A 19,189-nucleotide genomic window follows, 5' to 3' on the forward strand; every position below is an offset into this window, starting at 1 on the left:
CACCCCCCTATACCCCCTATAACCCCCTGTAACCCCCCTTATACCCCCCTTTATCCCCCCTATACCCCCCTTGTACCCTCCTATACCCCCCATACCCCACTATAACCCCCTACACCCCCTCTACACCCCCCTATACCCCTTCTACACCCCCTTATACCCCCCTATAACCCACCCTATACCCCCCATTACCCCCCTACACCCCCCTATAACCTCCCTACACCCCCCTTATACCCCCCTACACCCCCTATACCCCCCCTACTCCCCCCCATACCCCCCAAAACCCCCCTACACCTCCCTCATACCCCCCTATACCCCTCCTATACCCCCCTATATCCCCCTATTCACCCCCTTATACCCCCCTATACCCCCTCATACCCCCCTATACCTCCCTATAACCCCCCCATACCCCCCAATACCCCTCATACCCCCCTATAACCACCCCAAACCCCCCTTTTACCCCCCCTACACCCCCCCTATAACCCCCCTACACCCCCTTTATACCCCTCTACACCCCCCTATAACTCCCCCATACCCCCCTATAACTCCCCCATACCCCCCTATAACCCCCCTCATACCCCCCTATACCCCCCTATAACCCCCCTACACCCCCCCATACCCCTCTATACCCCCCATACCCCCCTATAACCACCCCAAACCCCCCTTTTACCCCCCCATCCCCCCCTTATACCCCCCTACACCCCCCATCCTCCCCCTTACACCCCCCATACACCCCCTTTCCCCCTATTTCCCCCCCCGCACTACAAGTCCCGGCCCCCCCCGCGCCAGCTCCGCCCCGCCCGGCCCCGGCCTCTCCCCGGCAGCGCCATGGCCGCGGCCCCGGCGGCCGAGGGGGCCCCGGCGGCACCGGCCGGGAGGTACCGGGGGGGGGGCAGGGGGGGGGCGGCACCGGGAGGGGGTCCCGGGGGGTCCCGGGGGGGTCCCGAGGGGCTGGGGGTGGCTGAGGGGGGGGAGCTGGAACCCATCTCGGCCCCCCCGGGGTGAAGCAGCGCCGGGGAATACGGAAATTTGGGGAGGGGGGGGGGGAAAAAAGGGGGGGTTCGGCCCCAAAAACGGGTTCTGGGGGGCTGCGAGCGCGTCCCGGGGGGGTTCTGGGGGTTTTTGGGGGGTGGGGGGTGTAACGGGTATGGGGGGGCCCCCGGGTGGGGGTGTGGAACTGGGCTTTGGAAGGGGAGGTGAATTTTTTGGGGGGGGGTAAAATTTCTTGGGGGGGGGTAAAATTTTTTGGGGGGGGGGTACTGCCGGTGTCGGTGTGGATGGGGAAGAGCCAGGGGGAAGTGGGTGTGGGGTGGGAGGGGGGGGGTGGATGTGGAGGTGGGGGGGGGAATTTTGGGGGGGTGGGATGGGGTGGGGTAGAACAGGATGGGATGGGATGGGATGTATGGGATGGGATCAGATAGAATGGGATGGATGAGTTGGGATGGATGGGATGGAACAGGACAGGATAGGATGGGATGGGATGGAATGGGATGGACGAGATAGGATGGGTTGAGATGGGATGGAAAGGACAGGGTAGAATGGGATGGATAAGATGGGATGGGGTGGGTTGGGATGGGGTGGACGAGATGGGATGGGTTGGAAAAGATGGGGTGTGTTGGGATGGGATGAGATAGATGGGATGGGTTGGGATGGAATGGATGAGATGGGATGGGATGAATGGGATGGGATGGAACAGGACAGGATAGGATGGGATGGACAAGATGGGATGGGATGAGATGGATGGGATGGGATAGGATGGGATGGAACAGGGCAGAAAAGAATGGAATAGGATGGAATTGGGACGGGATGTGGGGCATAGGGCACCGTGGGGTTGTGTAAGCGCGGGCACTGACCGCAAGGCTGTGGTGGAGCTGCCTGTGCCGGGTATAAATAGCAGCGAGCTAATGGGATCGGAGGAGGGAGGTGTTCCCTCTGCCCCGCCGGGGGGGCTGACCCCATTCCTGTGTGGGGTGAGGTGGGGGCACCAACCGTGGTCCTGCTCGGGTTTGTAGGGGCACCCTGTGCCCCTGGGGCTGCCTCCATCCCCCATTTCCACACCGCCACCTCTCTCCGGGCACTTTGGGCTTCCCGAAACCTGGCAGGGGGGATGCAGCCCCCCTCAGCGCTCAGACAAGGGGGTCGGACCCGTCTCGGTCGTTGTGCTTTGCCGTGGCCCTTCCCTAAATCCCAAAGAGCCTTGGAGTCGTCCCGTGCCAGCGGGCAGAGCCCAAACTGCGCCCAGGGGCGGCACCGGAGCCGATCCATCCTGCGAGCGCCGCTCGGCTTCGGCTTGGGCACCCCAGGAACTCTCCCAGGGACCTGGTGGTGACTTTGGGGTCGTGGTGAGCAGTGGGGGGAGAGCTGCTTGGGGCTCTGCTTCATCCCAGCACCATGGGAGAGGTGAGGTCCCAAAAGTCTGCGCCACCTCTCGTGGAGAACGTCCTCATCTCCAACGTCCTCGTCTCCAACGTCCTCGTCTCCAACATCCTCATCTTGAACATCTTCATCTCCAACATCCTCGTCTCCAACGTCCTCGTCTCAGCCCCTGTGCATTCGGACGGCCTTGTTCTTGCTCTTTTTTCCTTAAGATATTTGGTTTTTAGGCTGAACGCTTCCTTTTCCTCCCGTTCCTCCAACATTTCCTCGCGGGGCGCGGGGAGCGGAGGTGGCCGCCCCAGCACGCCTCCATCCGCCCTCGCCGCGTCGCTTTCGCTCGCAATTTCAAGCCCAGCTGCCCCAGCCCTGGGATCACAGGCTTAAAAAAATCTTCTAAAAGGAAGAAAAAAGTCCCAAAACGTTCGCCCTGCGTGAGAGCTGAGGAACCAGGAAGCGAAGGAGCGCACCCAGGGCCCTGCCCAGCGCCGTGCCCGCAGCCGCAGCGGCGCCCGATGCCCACGGTTGGATGCTGAGCCCCCCGGGGGGGGATTTTTGTTGCTGCCAGGATTAAAATTTGGCACGGGTAATTCCCATCCTACCTGGGAGCTCGTCTGGGACGTCGGGAGAGCCGCTGGGAGCATCGGTGCCACCGCTCGGAGGCTTTAAACAACGGCAGGGAAAAAAAAAGGCAGCAAGGAGCATGCGATACGGAACAGTGACACAGGGGCAAGGAGCACTTCGGTTCCAATTTCTGGTCCCCTTTTTATTTTTATTTTTATTTTTTTTTCTTCTATTTTGAGGAAGATCCCAAATCGCTGCGGAAAAGGGGTTTTTATTTTTAAACTCCTGCGAGCGCTTTTCCAGCGAGAGGGGAGCTGGTGCCGAAATGGCAGGGTGCGGGATGGGCTCCTTTGATCCCCTGGGTCAAATCCTGCTCTTTGGGGTCAGCTCCGCGTTATAGGGCCAGGAGGCAGCTGCTGAGCCCCCGTTCGGTGTCCGGCTGTCCCGTGGGGGTCCCGTTGGTGACCGTGGTGCTCGGTGGCCGTGGCTTTTTGGGCGATTTCTCAGCCGCCGCAGGAAAACTTCTTTTTTTTTTTTTTGCTGCCCAAACACCCGGGGTGGAGAGATTTTGGGGACGGGGACGAGGGGGGCAGCGGGAACGGCGGCGGTGGCGGCGTTATTCTTAGCCTGAGGGGTGTTGAGTTTCCAGGGCTTGTTTACTCCGGGGCTGCCGAGCTCACGGGGACGGCAAAGGGGGGGGTCAAATCCAACCGGCCCCCACCTGGGGGCTACAGGAGGGCGACAAACCCGCACCGACAGCCCCGCTAAGGCAGCACCAAGCCTTGTGCAGCCCCATCGGTGCCCCCCGAGGTGCCCGCTCCATCCCGGTGCCCCCCCCGGAGCCCTCCCTTGGTGCCCCCCCTGTGCTCACCGAGCTGCCCCGGAGCCGTGCGCTGAGTGTCAGAAGCAGCTGAAGGAGCCCCGGCCCCGAAACGAGCCCGTTCGTCCTCCGCCGGGGCGTTTCGAGGAGGTGCCACCCCCCTGCTGCCCCCCCCCCCCTTTTTTTTTCTTTAATCAAGCCAGTGCTATTAATATCAGGTAATGAACGTAATCTCCGGGTTAAGCTATCCTCTTATGCGCGCTGACCGCCCCACGGCTCCCAGCAAAACACCTCCCGTGGTGTCCCCCCCCATTTCTGGGGTCGGTGCCCCCCCAGCCACACGGGGACGCTCCCCGCATGGCTCGTCCCAAAGCCTCCGAGCCAAAATTCCCCCCCAAATTCCCCCCGGGAGGTGCCCGGCCATGAGCAGCCCCCCGGCGTACGCCAGCGTCCGCATATCGGGCTGCTGGGCCCTCGGGCCCGAAGGCAGGTGAGCTCCTCCTCTGCCCCTTTTTGGGGTGGGTTTGGGGTTTTCTTTTTTTTTTTTTTTCTTTTGGTGGGGGGCTGCAAAATCGTGGCTGGCAGCTGGAGGGAAGATCAGCTTCCCTGGGGGGGGGATCAGGGGGAGGATTTGGAAGGCTGGCGCCGTGTCTGCAGGGCATGGGACCAAGGAGGAGCTCTCCTGCGGGGTGGCAAGGTCAGGTTTGGGGTTTTCCCTCGCTGGCTGCAGCTGGGGTGCCGGGATCTGGATGTTTTGCACTCACCCAGGTGGGGAGCGGGCACATGGGGGGGGTCTCCAACCCAGGTGGGTTTCCCCTGGCAAAGCAGCGCCGGTGCCAGCGGGGAGGATTCACCTGCAGCGAGGAGGGGAAACGTCCCCAAACCTGGGGACAGATCGGTGTGGCTGCCCCAAAAAGGCACTGAGGGAGGGGTTTCTGTCTGTACCTGCCTTGTTCTGGCACAGGGACGCATTCTCCTGGCACGGCGGGGCTGCAGAGGATGAAGATGAGGATGAGGATGAGGACGAGGGTTGTGCTCCGCTCCTGCCCTCCTGGCGAGGTCTGGCCGGGCTCGCCGCCGGGCGCACGAAGCAGCCCAGGGGCTCCGGCTATAAATAGTGGCTTTTCTCTGGGCTCTTCCCTCCTCAGGAGGTGCAGAGAGCAAAGCTTTGGCCCTACAAAGCAAAAGAAGAACCCAGCGGGGAAATCAGGGAGCTGAGACTGAGGGACCTTCGGAGGGGAGAGCCTGAAGTTGGCACCAGGAGAAAAATCGTGACCTTTGCAGGAGTCCAGAACCGTCACCGCCCCCCCGGAGCCGTGTTTATGTGAGATAAATCATGGGGGGCAGCAGTTGGAGAGGTGGCACACAATTTATGCAGAGGTCCAGACGTGCGTGGAGGAGAAGAGGCGAAGAAGGCGAGCTCCGGGAACGGGATGAAAACGCGCCTTGCGTCGGGGAGGACGAGGGGAGGATGGATCTGCTGCTCGTGCACTGCGGGCACCTCGGGGAGAAGAAAACCTTGACAGCAGCCTGAAATTTGGGGCACAACCGAAGCCGTGGGGGCAGAGCCTCCTCCTTGTCACCTCCGGGAGCTGAGCTGCGTGGATCTGAGCTGGAGGCAGAGCCCCCAGCCTGCTGCTGGCTGCCAAAAACCTCTTTGGAGACCAGGATCAATCCAGGGGCAGTGCCTGGCTTGGGGAGCGTGATTTCAGCCCCAGAATTTGGGGCCCTGCAGCCTTGGGGGAAAACGGGAGAGGGCTCCAGGGGTGCTGAGCGAGGCTCCAGATGCGATGCTCACAGCTCTGGCACTGATGTGGAAGCTCCTGGTGCTGGGGGGATCACACAGAGCCACGCCACGGCCGTGTCCCCCCCCTGCGAGGTGCCGGGCGGCTTTGCGCACAGATGGCCGGCCTCAAATTTTGGTCATTATCAAGAATTATCCTAAAAAGGGCTGCGGGAGAGGAGGGGACTAATCTGCGTGCCAAAACGGCTTAAAACCAAGCAAAAAAAAAAAAAAGGTTTAAACCCTTCTGAGCCTTCGGTGCCCTGGCAGAGGTTTTATCCCCACCTGGTGATTCCCGGAGGCGCCTCGTGGTTGTGCCAAGGGGGTTGCAGGGGGTTGTTTTGGGGAAAAAGCCCCATTTCCAGCCAGGATTTGTCCTCCAGCACAGCCTGCTTGTGCAGAACTCGGTGCCCCGGGGGTGGAAATCATCCTCCTGGTGCAGGCTGCAGCTTATCTCCTGGCCGGCCGCCGCGTTATCACCTCGCAGCCACCACAACCGCTGCCAAGCGCAGAGCCTCCGGGCTCCCCCCCCAGCTCCCTGCTGTGGGAGGACAGATCGGGGAGAGGTTTTTACCAGCTCCAGGGCTCCAGCTCTGTAGTCCCAGGAAGGGTTTTGAGCCCTGCAGCTCGAGGGCTGGTCCCCAGGGGGCTCAGCCCTAAAGGGTGGGAGCTGGGGTGAGGTTGGAAATCGTCCAAGCTGCGAGGAGAGGGTTTGTGCATGGGGTGTGTGGCAGAATTTGGCTCATGTTTGACTTCCATCCCTTAGAAAAGTCTTTTGGGACACCCCGCTGCCCTCTGTGATGGCACTCGGTGCTCACCAGAGCCCTCGGTTTTTATTTAACCCCTGCTCCTTGTTCCCATCCCCAGCAACAGCAGCGCCGAGTCCTTGGACCGCCTGTACCCGGCCGTGGGATCCTCCAAACCACCCCGAAAGCGCACCACGAGCCAGTGCAAGTCGGAGCCGCCCCTGCTGAGGACCAGCAAGAGAACCATCTACACGGCGGGCCGGCCGCCCTGGTACAACGAGCACGGCACCCAGTCCAAGGAGGCCTTCGTCATAGGTAGGCAAAAACAGCCCAAATTTCTCCGGCAGCATCAGCACAGCCCTGTTGGAGACCTGAGTTGGGGTTTGTGCTTCCCCCACGCTCCCACAACGTGCTCAGAAATTGGAGGCTGGCTCCGTCCTGAGCTGCTCAGCCTCGGGGAGAGTCCTCGGGGTTATTCCCAGAGCTTTGCAGGTTGCCTGAGTTGTCCCGAGGGATTTAGCCTCGGCTGTTCCCGTGCCAGCTCTCCCCTCGTTACACAAGCACCACGTGAGCCGTGCGCGTTGCTGGCACTTTTGGGCGTTTGGGCATTTCAGGGATCACCTCTCCCAGCATCTCCCTCTTTTCGCTGTGCCCCCAGCATCAGAGCAGCCCCCCGAGCCCCTCCTGGGGTCTGGAGGAGATTTCAGGGGCTTCCTCCCCTTCTCTCTGGCAGGTCTGGGAGGAGGCAGCGCCTCTGGGAAGACCACGGTGGCCACGATGATCATCGAGGCCCTGGACGTCCCCTGGGTGGTGCTGCTCTCCATGGACTCCTTCTACAAGGTGAGGCAGCCGTGGCCTTGATGGGGAAACGTGGAGTGGGTTCAGCGACAGCCTCCTGCTTCCCCTGGCCCTATTTGGGGCAGGAGGAGCGAAGGCTGCCCCAAAAGGGGGACGGCCACAAGCCCTAAACTCGTCTCCGGGGACAGGTACTGACCAAGCAGCAGCAGGAGCAGGCGGCCAGCAACGATTTCAACTTCGACCACCCCGATGCCTTCGACTTCGACCTCATCATCGCCACCCTGAAGAAGCTGAAGCAAGGCAAGAGTGTGAAAATCCCCATCTACGACTTCACCACCCACAGCAGGAAGAAGGAATGGGTACGGGACACCGAGGGGTGCGGGATGGGGTGGGGGGGGACCGCCAGGGCGAGAGCAGGGTGCGGGTTTTGGGTACCCCAAAGTCACCCCAAAGCCTGGGAAACAAGGAGCTGATTGTTCTTTTGTTTTTATTTTATTTTTTTTCTGGAGTGGGGGATCTCTGAGCTCTAACCACATCGATTCTGCCTCCGCAGAAAACCCTGTACGGCGCCAACGTGATTATTTTCGAAGGCATCATGGCTTTTGCAGACAAGGAGCTCCTGAAGGTGAGTTGTGGGTCTCGTTGTGAAGCTGTTGTGGCTTCAGGGTGTGGGAGAAATAGTCCTGGGCTCTTGCAGCAGCAGGGGAAGAGCCCCAGGCTTTAAGCAGAGACCTTGGTCTCTGCTGTTCGTGTCCAGGAGCCAAGTGGTGACCCGGGCCCTGGCAGCGACGGCGCGTAAATACGCCCAGAAATAGCACACCTCCACCCCGCGTCTCAGCTTGCACAGCCAGAGGCAAATCTGGCTGAGGTTCTGCTCCGCAGACCCTTGAGTTCCCAGGGCGGGCTCATCCCACGCTTCGGGCATTCCTGGGAAGTGTTTGGGTCCGTGGAAAATGCTGCAGGGGGGCGGTGAGCCGCGCACAAGCTTCGCCAAGCTCAGTCTAGGAAGTTTGCTCCCCTGCCAAGCGTTTTGTGCTGCGGCTTTCCTGGAGCAACGATGACCTCCAGTGGACAGCTGGGTAAATCCCCGAGGAACTTTTCCTCCAAATATCCCTCGGTTCTGTCTCTGGAGGCTCGGGGCAGCGTCAGGGATCCCAGCCCCAGAGCTGACCTCACTACAGCCCGGAGCCGTGCAGAGCAGATCCCAGCTCGGTCAGAGCCGTGCCTTGGGCTCAGCCTCCTGGCTGTGGCCAGCTCCTGTTTCCTGTTCATCCCGCTGTGATTTCTTCCCTTCCCTCTCCTTCCAGCTCCTGGACCTGAAAATATTCGTCGACACGGACTCGGATATCCGCCTGGTGCGCCGCCTGCGCAGGGACATCAGCGAGCGCGGCCGCGACATCGAGGGCGTCATCAAGCAGTACAACAAATTCGTCAAGCCCGCCTTCGACCAGTACATCCAGCCCACCATGCGCCTGGCCGACATCGTGGTGCCCCGAGGTACTGCCACGTGCCTGGGGCCCGGCGGGCGAGGGCAGGAGAGTGGCAAAAGCAAAGGTTTTTTTGCAGGCGAGAGACCCAAAAACTCACCAAAAGCAGGTTCCTGGGGAATTCATGCCACTTTTCCCTCGACTAGTCCTGCCCTACAAGTGCTGGTAGCTTGGCAATTTAAAAAATATCGTGATATCTAGATATTCCATCTAATATCTATATTATTATTTATATCTAATATCTATCTATATTATTATTTATATCTAATATCTATCTATATTCTAGATATTCAGTAATAAATTACCAAACAGCGATGTGGTAGCAGCAGGGATGTCTCCTGATGGATGATGCTTTGCAGGAGTAGGGTTTATTTTTGAACACAGCGAGGAACTTGGGGAAGGAATTGTCGTGGTTAGCACTCTGTGGCCCTCACCTCCTCTGTTCTGCTTTTGCTTCAGGGAGTGGGAACACGGTGGCCATCGACCTGATCGTGCAGCACGTCCACAGCCAGCTGGAGGAGGTAAGAGGAGCTTGTGAGGGATGGGGGGACCCTCGGGGTGCCGGGTGCCGTGGTGGGAAGGGGCTGGCATCCCTCCGTGCTCCTGGGCTGTCCCCAACAACTCCTCCGAGCCCTGTTCCTCCAGCCCGGAGGAGCCTGCCTCGTCCCAGCGAGCACAAATCCTCGCTGCACGCTGCGGTCCCGCAGCAGCCTCCATCTCCCCGGGACAGCAAGTGATCCACGGACAAAGCAGCCATCCTCGAGTGATGCTGGACCCGCAGCAGCCACTGCTGCGCTTTTGGCAACCCAGAGCCCGGGTTCCCACTCGTTGGGTGCATCCCATGGGGAGCAAAACCTAAAAAAAATTAAAAAAAGTCTTGTCCTGTTTTGCTCCCAGCTGCGTGTTGCCATTCCCTGGGCAGCGCAGCCCCCTCCCGCTGCCCCACGGTGCTGGGCTGCTTTGTAGCTTTCATGTTCAAGCTGTGAAGATGCTCGGGGTGATACCCGGGGGGCAGCACAGCCTGGGGACGGACACCCCGAAAACCAAGGGCTCGGTTCCTGCAGGAGCCTCTGGTGCCTGTGACAGCACCGTGCCTCCTGCTCCGGCACAAAACCAGGGTGGAAAGTTCCCCTGGGGACACCCCAGGGCTGAACTCTGGCAGCTCAGGAGCTGCTTTTTTGCTAAATCCTGCTCCCAGGGCACAGGAGCCAAGCCCAGAGCCCTGGCATCATCTCTGGCATCAGGCGGAGGGGGAATGGAAGTTTTCTTCCAGCCCCCCGAGATGTGGCAGGGAGAGCAAATACCGCGAGCCAGGCGAGGGGTTGGCTGGGGGGGCTCACCTTTACCCAGGGAGGGGAAGAAAGGGGAAAAAGCTACATGGGAATGCGGGAAAATATTCCTATTTCTCCTTTTCTTTTGTCTTGAAACGACCGTGTGGTGTTGGCAATGCTTAAATACCGGTTGCGTTGTGTCTTTGTCTTGCTGCCGCAGCGTGAACTCAGTGTCAGGTAAGAGCCCCCTCACCCCGTCCTGTCTGTGCAGCCCGAGGCATTTCCAATGCCAGGCACTGCTTGGCCTAAACCCCGACCAGCTCCCGAATCCCATGGCAAGAGGCCACAAGTCCCCAATTTTGGGGCCAGCAGGGACGGGGCCGGTCCTCGGGGCCGTGTTTGTGCCGCGGGGGCGCCGCCAGGTCTGAGAAAACGGAGCAGGGCAGGTCCGTAGCCAGGACCCTGGAGGAAAAAGGGGGGCTCCACGTCCCGGGTTTTGCTCTCGTTTCCCTTCCTCCTCCAAGTTTGGGAGTTTTGGAGCCTCTCTCCCTCCCCAGCCCTGGGGACGAAGCCGCAGGAGGGAGGTGACAGCCCCAAATCCCTCACCGGGCGCAGGCTCTGGGACCGGGCGACCCATTTGGCCGCAGCCCAGCGAGATTTCTCATTTCCCAGGATCTGGGAGGATGCTGTAGGGCAGGCAGCGATTTCCGCAGCCTCTTCAGCCTCTGCATCCAGGTGGGGCCGAGGCTCTCTCACTTCCATTAGGCAACCAGCGAAATTTACGGGTATTTCTGTCGGAAGCGCAGGGTTTCCATTTAGATCTCCATCGTTGTACGGAGACACTCGGCACGAGTGACCCCCAGATTTTACATGCAGCACGCAGAAAGCTTTTAAAATACCTACGGCGGGCAGGAAAAGGCTCTCCGCCTTCCTTATTTCTGCTTCAGCCATTTATTTCCCCGACTAAGCGACCAGACGTTGGATTTTCTCTGGGGTTTTCTGCTTGTTTAACACCACGGGGCCCGGCATTTCCCTGCGTGAGCTTCCTTGGGTGTCTGGAGGCTCAGCTGGGAAGTTGCTCTTTAGCACTTGGAGAAGTTTTTTACCCAAAATCCTGCAGGGATGACATCAGGGAGCAGGCTGTGTGTGCGTCTGCATGCCCCTATGTGTGTGTGTATGTGTTGATATTTATAGGATTTCCTTTCTCTCCGGTGATTTTCCTCTTTAATGGAGCTGGCTCTCAGCAGAGGTGATTTTTTGAACTTTTTGTGCGCCCTCTAACCCATGTAGTCAGCAAAAGGTTGAGGCAACGTGAGCCATGTCCCGATAGCAAATTTGGAAGGAGAACTCTGACCCCTGCGGTCATCAAGGCTGCAGAAATGTGCGTGTTCCCTTTCAGGCCCCTGGTTTCCATTGATGCCTTTGCCAGAGGGTCTGGAAAAAAAAAATCAAAGTTTTTGCTCCTGGCATCGTGGTGCCTTCGAAGCCGGGGCAGCCCCTGGCAGCCCCACAGCCCTGCGAGGTGGATTTAGGGACAGGCTCCGTGCTCATGGGGTGCCATCCAAAATGATTCCTCATCCTGAATGGCTTCATCCAAACATCACGCTTATTTTTCTGATGCCACTGCCCTTTGGTGGCTGTGGGGACGCAGCCAGGCCTTGGTGGCAGGTGGGATAAGAGCGGGATGCTCCGACCCGGCCCCACATTTAACCACGGGGTGATTACCTTCACCTGCCCCCCTTCCACCCATGCTGGGTGTTTCTCCTCGTGCCCCGCAGCAGCAGCAGCGGGACCCTTGTGTGTCCCCCCAGCCTTTTTTCTTCCCCCCCTGCACCATTTCAGCAACAAGCCCAGCTCTCGGAGCTCTTCCCAGCTTTACCCCTCGCCGATTGATCTTTCTTTCTTCCGCGCCGGGTCGCGATGGGCTCGGCGTGCCCTTTGCCGATTGTGGCTTTATAAATATCAGCCCGTGGCTCGGCTTTAATAGCCCAGGTTTGAAATGTCAGCGTGACAGCCAGCTGCTGGCCGTGTTCGAAATGCTTTGACTGCAGCAGCCCCTTTGTAGATGTCTCCTGTCTGCTTCCCGTTCGACGGCGCGCTCCACAAAGAGCTGACGTTCCCTGAGCGGTGGTCACCCCCTTTTCTCTCTCTTTCTCTTCTTATTTTCTCTTTTTTTTTTTTCTTTTTTTACCTTCGAGCCTTTTGTTCTGCGGGGAGGGGGAAAAAAAAAAGCTAATAATGAAGTTTCCAAACGGAGACGTTTTTCTTGCCTGGCTGAATTTTCCGTCGCCGTCCTGCCCCGACAGGAGGGGGGGGCAGGAAGCTCGCAGGCTGGCTGCGGGGACCGGACCCCCCCCGGCAGGGCTGAGACCCCCCCAGCCCCCTGCCCGCGAGCCCCCGTGGGAGGATGGCAGGTCCAGGAGAAGGTCCTGAAGGTTTTCCAGCTGCTGGTGGTGGGTTCAGGGCTGCCTTTCTCCAGTGCTCCCAGTGCTCTCGGCTCTCCAGGACTGGGGCAGAGCCCCCCCAGCGTGCCAGGAGGGGGGGGACGTGCGGGACGAGGCTGGGTTTTTGAAGCTCCTGCACTTGTTTTGGGGATTTCAGAGGTTGGAGGAGCCCAGGAGCTGCGGTACCAGCTGGGACAGGGACGTGGCAGTCCCCACGGTGGCACCAGGGTTGGTGACAGGGGACAGGGCCACCGAGGAAGGGGCTTTTGGGGGCTGTATGGTGCCAGCCCGGGCACTGGGCTTTTTTTTTTTTCTTTTTTTTTTCCCCCCCCCCACCCTTTTTTAACTAATGCTGGTGCTTTCTCCTTTGTTCCATGTCGTCTTTGTCCCCTCTCCCCTTAAAAAAAAAAAAACACAAAAAACCCACAAAACTCTGCTGTTGCCCGTCTTGTCTCCCCCCGAACGTCCCTCCCACCCGGTGACCAGAGGAAGCTGCGCTGGGATATGTGAGGAGCCAAAAAAAAACAAAACGCTGACAGCCGCGGTGGGGGTGTGCCACTAACCGCGGGCAGCGCAGTGTGAGCCACGGCACTAACCCGGGCGGGGGTCCTGGGGCAGGCTGCACACGGGGTCCCGCTTTGCTGGGGGGCTTCAGGGGCCAAATTGGGACTTGGGGGGGGTCCCAAGGTGGTTTTTGTTTTTTTTTGTTTTTTTTTTTTTTCTAGCCCGTTCTGCAGGGAACGGGGTTGCTCGCAGACCACGGGCTCAACCCCGGCACCTGGAGCTGCTCTGATTTTGGGGACAGCAATTAACAGCCCCAAAAATCCAATTGGGGTTGGGAGAGGAGGGTGTGAGTGCGGTGCCGGGGGCTGATTTCTGCCCCCCCCCACCCCGGGAGCAGGCAGCAGCGCTCACCCCTTGCAGCGGTGGCTCAGTGGGTCCGCGTTTTTGGGGTCAGGAGGGGGTCTGGGTGGTGGCCACGTCCCCAGAACCTGTCCCTGGGGCTGGGTCCTGCAGGAGGGGGCAGAGCTGCATCTCCGAGAGCACCTACCCTGAATTTTGGGGACTAACTACCCTGAATTTTGGGGGCTAACGGGGTGAGCTCGCTTCGCTGACGGCTGCTGCGGGGTCTTGAGGGCTGCTGGTCCCAGAGGGACAGGGGGGGCTCTCCGGACCCACAGTGGGGGCGCAGCCTGCCCCGTGTGCTGCCTCGGCTCTCGGGATCCTTCCCCGTGTGGCTGGCAAAAACAAAAAGGAGCCCTGAAGCTCCCCCAGGCCTTGGGAATGTCTCGTTGGGCACCGAGGATGGAGGCCTCGAGAAATCGAGCCCTGCCCTCCTCCATCCCCCCCCCCCCCCAGTCATTTTCTCTGCCTTCTCCTCCGCTTGTGTGTGCGCCTTCGGGCAATCAATCCGAGGTTTCTGCTGGATGGCGACTCTTAATCACCCGCTGCTTTGTGTCTGTTTGCTCTCTTCTCCTCCTCCCTCTCTCCGAGCGGCCGCTGGCACGTTTTTTTGGGTTTTTTTTTTTTTGGTGTGACGTGTGGCTTTGTGACCCCAGCCCTCCTCCCAGACAAAGTGGCTTTGCCCCATCCTGCCCGGCCCCCGGGGAGCCCAGCGGCTGTGACCTTCAGCTCGTTACAAACCCAGAGGTGACTAACGGGGCTCCATTGTGCTCTTCCCCCCTTCAATGGTCTTCCCTTGATCCCAGAATAGCTCCCGGCCCTATTACTTACGTGGAGATGACTCACAGGCAGCCAGCCCGGCGGGCACAGCCTTGAAGCTGTTCCCAATTTGGGATGGATGCGTGCTCACCCAGCCAGCACCCGGTGTCCCGTGCTTTTTGGGTGGCACCGAGCCCGCTGCGATGTCTCCTCCTCACCCCGTGAGCCGAGGATCCATCCCCCAGCTCCAGCTCCCAAGCAGGAGGACGTTTGGATTTTGTTTTTTTTGGTTAAATCCTAAGCACCCACCCCCTGCCCCTTCAGCCAGAGCGGGTCCCTCTGTCACCGCGGGGTCCTGGCCGCTCGTTGGGCTCGGCCAAATGTCCTCGGTGTGAATTTGCAGGAAATTGGGCATCTGGGAGGATGGCTCCGGCCGTGTGCTGTGCACAAGCCCTCGGGAACCTCACCCTGAGCCCCTTCTGACCCCCAGTTTTTGGTTTTCAGGGCCGCCCTGGCCTCTGCCCACCAGTGCCACCCTCTCCCGCAGACCCTCAGCGTGCTGAAGAGCACCCCTCAGGTGAGGGGCATGCACACCATCATCAGGTAAAGCCCCCCCCTGGGGTGGGACGGGGCTCGGATGGGGTGGGCTTGGCTCATTTTGGGCTCCCAAACCCCCCAGAGCTCAACCTGTGCCCTGCCCCGGGGCTTGGGGACGTGGGACAGGGGAGCCGAGAGGGGGTCCTGGGTGTGGGAGCGTTGCTGGGGTGCTCTCAGAAGCTGGAAAATGCTCCCTCATCTTGCTAACGATTTTTCTGCTTTTTACCTTAAAACTTTTCACCCTAAAACTCAACCCGCGGGCCCCATGCAAACAAGAGGCTGACAGCCAGCTGGGGCAGGGGCTTTCCCTGATGTGCTGGGGGGGGTGGGTGGAGCACATTTTGGTTTCCAGCTTATGTTTCTTTTCCTTCCCCTCCAGAAACAAGGAGACCAGCAGGGACGAGTTCATTTTCTACTCCAAGAGGCTGATGCGGCTGCTGATTGAGCACGCGCTCTCCTTTCTCCCTTTCCAGGTGGGTTTGGGGCTGGGTGACCATGCCCTGTCCAGCCTTGCTCTCCAGGGGACCAGCCTGGCTGTCCCCCTGTCACCAGAGCTCCTCTGAGAGCCGTGCCAGTGCCCCTGGTAACACTTTTTGTGTGTTTTTTCATAGAGTTGCACAGTCCAAACCCCGCAGGGACAGGACTACGAAGGGAGGACGTACAGTGGGAAGCAAGTAAGTGGAAACAAGAGGTGCCGTGTACCCAAAATGCCTGGTGGGGTAAGCTGAGAGCCCTCTGCCTGCAGGGGGAGGACAGCCCTGGCCCCTCAGGGCTACCTCCAGGCCCTGGGGATGGTTCCTGCTGCCACGAGTGTGCCAGCAGTGTCACCGTGCCACCACTCTGGGAGGCAGGAGCAGCGCAGCCCTCTCCAGGGGTGTTTTGGGGTTGCCCGTGAGAGGTCCCGAGGTTTGAGGCCAAAAAGCACACGGCGTGCACCTAGAGAATGGTGCCTTCTCGTTCCATCCTCCCCGTGCTGCAGATCACCGGGGTGTCCATCCTGCGGGCGGGCGAGACGATGGAGCCGGCGCTGCGAGCTGTGTGCAAGGACGTGCGCATCGGGACCATCCTCATCCAGACCAACTGCAACACGGGCGAGCCGGAGGTAAAAACCAAACCCCCCCGAGACCTGTTGGGGTGCACCCTTCTAAAAAAAAAAGGGCTGGGGGTTCTGCGTTCGCTCCGCTCTGCCCATCAGGAGAGGTCCCCGCACGAAGCCTGCAGCCCCTGAGCTGCTCTTGCCTCTTCTCTCCCCTCCTGCCCAGCTCCACTACCTGCGGCTGCCCAAGGACATCAGCGAAGACCACGTCATCCTGATGGACTGCACGGTCTCCACAGGCGCAGCAGCTATGATGGCCGTGCGGGTGCTGCTGGTACGGGGGGATTTCAGGGGGGTGCGGGGCCGGAGGTGGGCTGACAAACAGTGTTTGACCCCAAAAAAACGTTCAAAGGGCCAGGCACAGCCCCACTGAAGCTGGTCCGTCCTTGCAGAGGGTGGTGTGGGTTACAGCAAGAGCTGGAGTGGCTTTGTAAGCACCCAGACCCTGGTTCCTCGTCCCACACACCTCCGTGCTCTCTCCGTGCCTCTCCTGTAGGATCACGATGTCCCAGAAGACAAAATCTTCCTCCTCTCCCTGCTCATGGCAGAGATGGGTGTCCACTCAGTCGCCTACGCTTTCCCCCGGGTGAAGATCATCACCACAGCTGTGGACAAGAAGGTGAATGACCTGTTCCGGATAATCCCTGGCATTGGTGAGTCCCTGGGGGTAGAAATGAGCAGTTTCAGAGGAATTTTCGGTGTTTCTGGCCCACTCCCCAAAGAGGTGAAGTGGTTGCCAGCAGCAGCTTGGCCTTGCTTTACTCTGGCCTTGTTTTACCCAGGGCCTCTCCCAGGTCTTGCTGCCGTGCGGGTGGTGGGATCGAGGTGCACGCTGAGCACTGTCAGGCAGCCGTAGCCTCGTGCCACAAGCCTCATCCAGCCCAAAACAGAGAATCTGGGCTGTGACAGCTGGGGCAGACCAGTGCCCACCTCATTTCCAAAGCTGCCACCTGAAACGAGCTTGTCCTAAACAAGCTCAGCGTGTTCTTCTGTCCTCACCTCTGCTGTGCTGGGAAACAACCCTGCCACAGCGTGCTAAAACAGCCTCTGGGGTGCTAAAACAGCCTGCGGGGTGCTAAAGCAGCCTCCAGGCTGCTCCAGTTTTGCTGCTACCCAAATTTTAGAGCCGTTCAAGCTGTCGGATAAACCTGCTTTTGTTTCCTCGCCTGCTGGGCAGCCAGCAGCTTGGAGGGGTTGGTCCAAGGCTCCTGCAACGCTGCACCGTGGTTGCAATTTTTTCTCTTCTCCCCACAGGGAATTTCGGCGATCGGTACTTCGGGACGGACGCTCCTCCTGACTGGAGTGATGATGAAGATGCTCTTAGCACTTAGCTGGCCGTGGAGGTGCCTCTGGTGGCAGGCAGCTTCAGCACCGCACCTTAACCCCTTCTGTCCATCGCAAAGATTTCTCCTTTCTCCTCACCAAGCATAGATATTTTTTTCAAATCTTACATTGGAGATCTAGGGCATATTTTTTCAAAGAAACACAAATCCTAGTTTGACTTTGTGGACAGTCACGTGTCCCAGCATAGAGTGGAGTTAATTTATTTTAATTTAAATATTTGCCTATATAACTTATTGGAGATATTTTATAAAGAAAAATAATAAATTTTTTCTCTGGTTTTCTTGAATGGAGCCATTGCTTGTCGCAGCCCGGGGTTGACAAGAAGTCGTAACCCTGGGAGATGCTGCACGTGGAGGTGGATGCTGCTGAGGGCCGCTGACCCTGCAGGCACAGAGAGGTTCTTGCAGCTCTGTCTTTTGGCTGAGCTATTTACAGCAGGCTGCTCATTGCATCCCTCCAGTAAGCACTGAAGTCCTTACACCCCTGTGGAGCACGTGCCCTCAGTCCTGCTTGCTCTAAGCCTCCTCAGAGCTCATGGGGACAGAGAGCTCTTTGCGGCCTTGCTGCAAGGGTGGTATAATCCCTCTCAAACCAAGGCCTTCCTCCTGAAGCAGGGCTGGGGCAGGAGGAGAACCCACCACCCCCATTCCCCAGCTCCCTCTTCTTGCTGCCTCACTCCAGGGAAGAAATCCCGTGCTCCAGATCCAGGTGAAGGGCTGGTCCCAGAGGAACAGCCGTTCCTCCTTTCTGCAAGGAAGCTGAAGCTCGGCTTGGGTTAAAAAGCTTCGGGTTAAAAAGCACCAAGGCCTTGTTTCAGTTCAGCAGCCGAAGTGAAACACAGCTCACGCAAGCACCGGGCTGCTCTTGCTGAATCAGAGCTGCTCGCGATGCCGTGCGGCGTGGCTCTCGTAACGGTCTCCAGGAAGCTGCTAGCAGGCCAGAGTAACCTCAGCGGAAGGGAGACAGCCAGCCCCAGGAGGTGGATTTAGTCAGAGCCGTGACCCTTGTGGCTGAACGCAGAGTATTTTCCCTTCCTGCCCAATTCAAAGTACCCGTGCGACATCCTTGTGCTGGAGGTAAAGGGGCCAAGAGGAGCCAGCCCACCCCTTCTCGTCTGGGGACCCCCTGGCTGGGAGCTGGTCCCCTTGGGGCTAGGGCAAGGCAGGCAGCCAGGGCAATGGGACCAGGAGGGGGATGATGTGCTGAAGCGGAGCCTCCTGGTGCCAGCTCAGTGTGGGCTCAGGTGTGAGGAGCCCAAAATAACCGCCACCGCTCTGTGGCACATTGTATAAATTCTCGACTAAATTTAAAAGAAAGCACACGCCCAAGTTCCTGCAAGCACTCAGTGAAAGCAGGAGCCCTCTTCTTGAAAGCCACGCTCAGAGCCAGCGCCGACACTTGATTAGGGCCTGCTAAAAATAGCTCTTTGCGTAGGTGGAAGGAGAGCTCATAAGCACAAACATAGGAGGATTGGCAGACACAGGGCTTTGGGGCTGGGGCACCAGGTGAGCCATGGCATGAGGTGTGGGACAAGGGGCTGCAGCTGCACCAGGAGCATGGAGGAGCCTGCACCAGCCATCCTGGCTGCACAGGGCAGTGCTGGAGGAGCCCAGCGTCTGCTTGCCACACCATGTGCAACCCCATAACGAATGCCCCGTCATTCTTCATGCATAAAGCTCCAGCAGAGCTTTGAACACCGCCCTTGGCCTCCTTGAAGGAGACGAGGCCACCAGTGGGTCCTGAGCAGGGGCTGTTCCCAGGGTCCATCGTGCGGGTGAAAAACCCACAATAATTCCCTGGTGGGGAGCAAAGCAAGCATCTTTCATCCCAATTTCCTTGAAACCTCATGGGTGCTGTGGCTCTGGGTCTCTCATCACAGCCCCCAAGGAGCAGCGTGCAGGAAGCAGCCCGTGAGGTGTGACTGGAGAAGAACTGGGTGCAATGGGGCTGTGACCCACCATGGAGCCCACCAAAGGGCTTCGTGTACCAATGGTCCGGCCTGTCACCTCAGGAAGCCTGTGATGAGCACAGCCAGCACCTGTAGGACGTTCCACCATGGGAGGGGAAAACAAACGTGGGGTGGAGGGGAGGAGGCATCACCAAAGCCTCCGGCTACCACATCTTGTTTTGCAGCACTTCCAGGCTGCTGCGTGCCACCCACGCACCCAGGCAGCCCCAGCACCCATGGACGGCAGCTGGCACACCCA

General features: G+C 59.2%; 1 protein-coding gene across 4 annotated transcripts; it reads left to right on the top strand.

Moving 5' to 3' along the window:
* Positions 1-735: 735 nt before the first annotated feature.
* UCKL1 (uridine-cytidine kinase 1 like 1) lies at positions 736-17,268 on the top strand. 4 transcript variants are annotated; one of them, XM_027442985.3, is made up of 15 exons: positions 736-875; positions 6,405-6,598; positions 7,017-7,123; positions 7,270-7,440; positions 7,635-7,706; positions 8,389-8,578; positions 9,028-9,089; positions 12,770-12,789; positions 14,450-14,548; positions 14,922-15,015; positions 15,154-15,216; positions 15,522-15,644; positions 15,805-15,912; positions 16,135-16,291; positions 16,893-17,268. In XM_027442985.3, the coding sequence occupies exons 1-15, from the start codon at positions 826-828 to the stop codon at positions 16,967-16,969; spliced, it is 1,587 nt and encodes a 528-aa protein (XP_027298786.1). In that variant the 5' UTR covers positions 736-825; the 3' UTR covers positions 16,970-17,268. The 4 variants fall into 4 exon arrangements, with proteins under 4 accessions (XP_027298786.1, XP_071882748.1, XP_071882747.1 ...); XM_072026647.1 differs by lacking the exons at positions 736-875; positions 12,770-12,789 and adding exons at positions 4,177-4,244; positions 10,060-10,076; XM_072026646.1 differs by lacking the exon at positions 736-875 and adding an exon at positions 4,177-4,244.
* Positions 17,269-19,189: the final 1,921 nt, after the last annotated feature.

The sequence above is a fragment of the Anas platyrhynchos genome, chromosome 21 (assembly GCF_047663525.1).
Source record: "Anas platyrhynchos isolate ZD024472 breed Pekin duck chromosome 21, IASCAAS_PekinDuck_T2T, whole genome shotgun sequence".
In the NCBI taxonomy this organism is placed as follows: domain Eukaryota; kingdom Metazoa; phylum Chordata; class Aves; order Anseriformes; family Anatidae; genus Anas; species Anas platyrhynchos.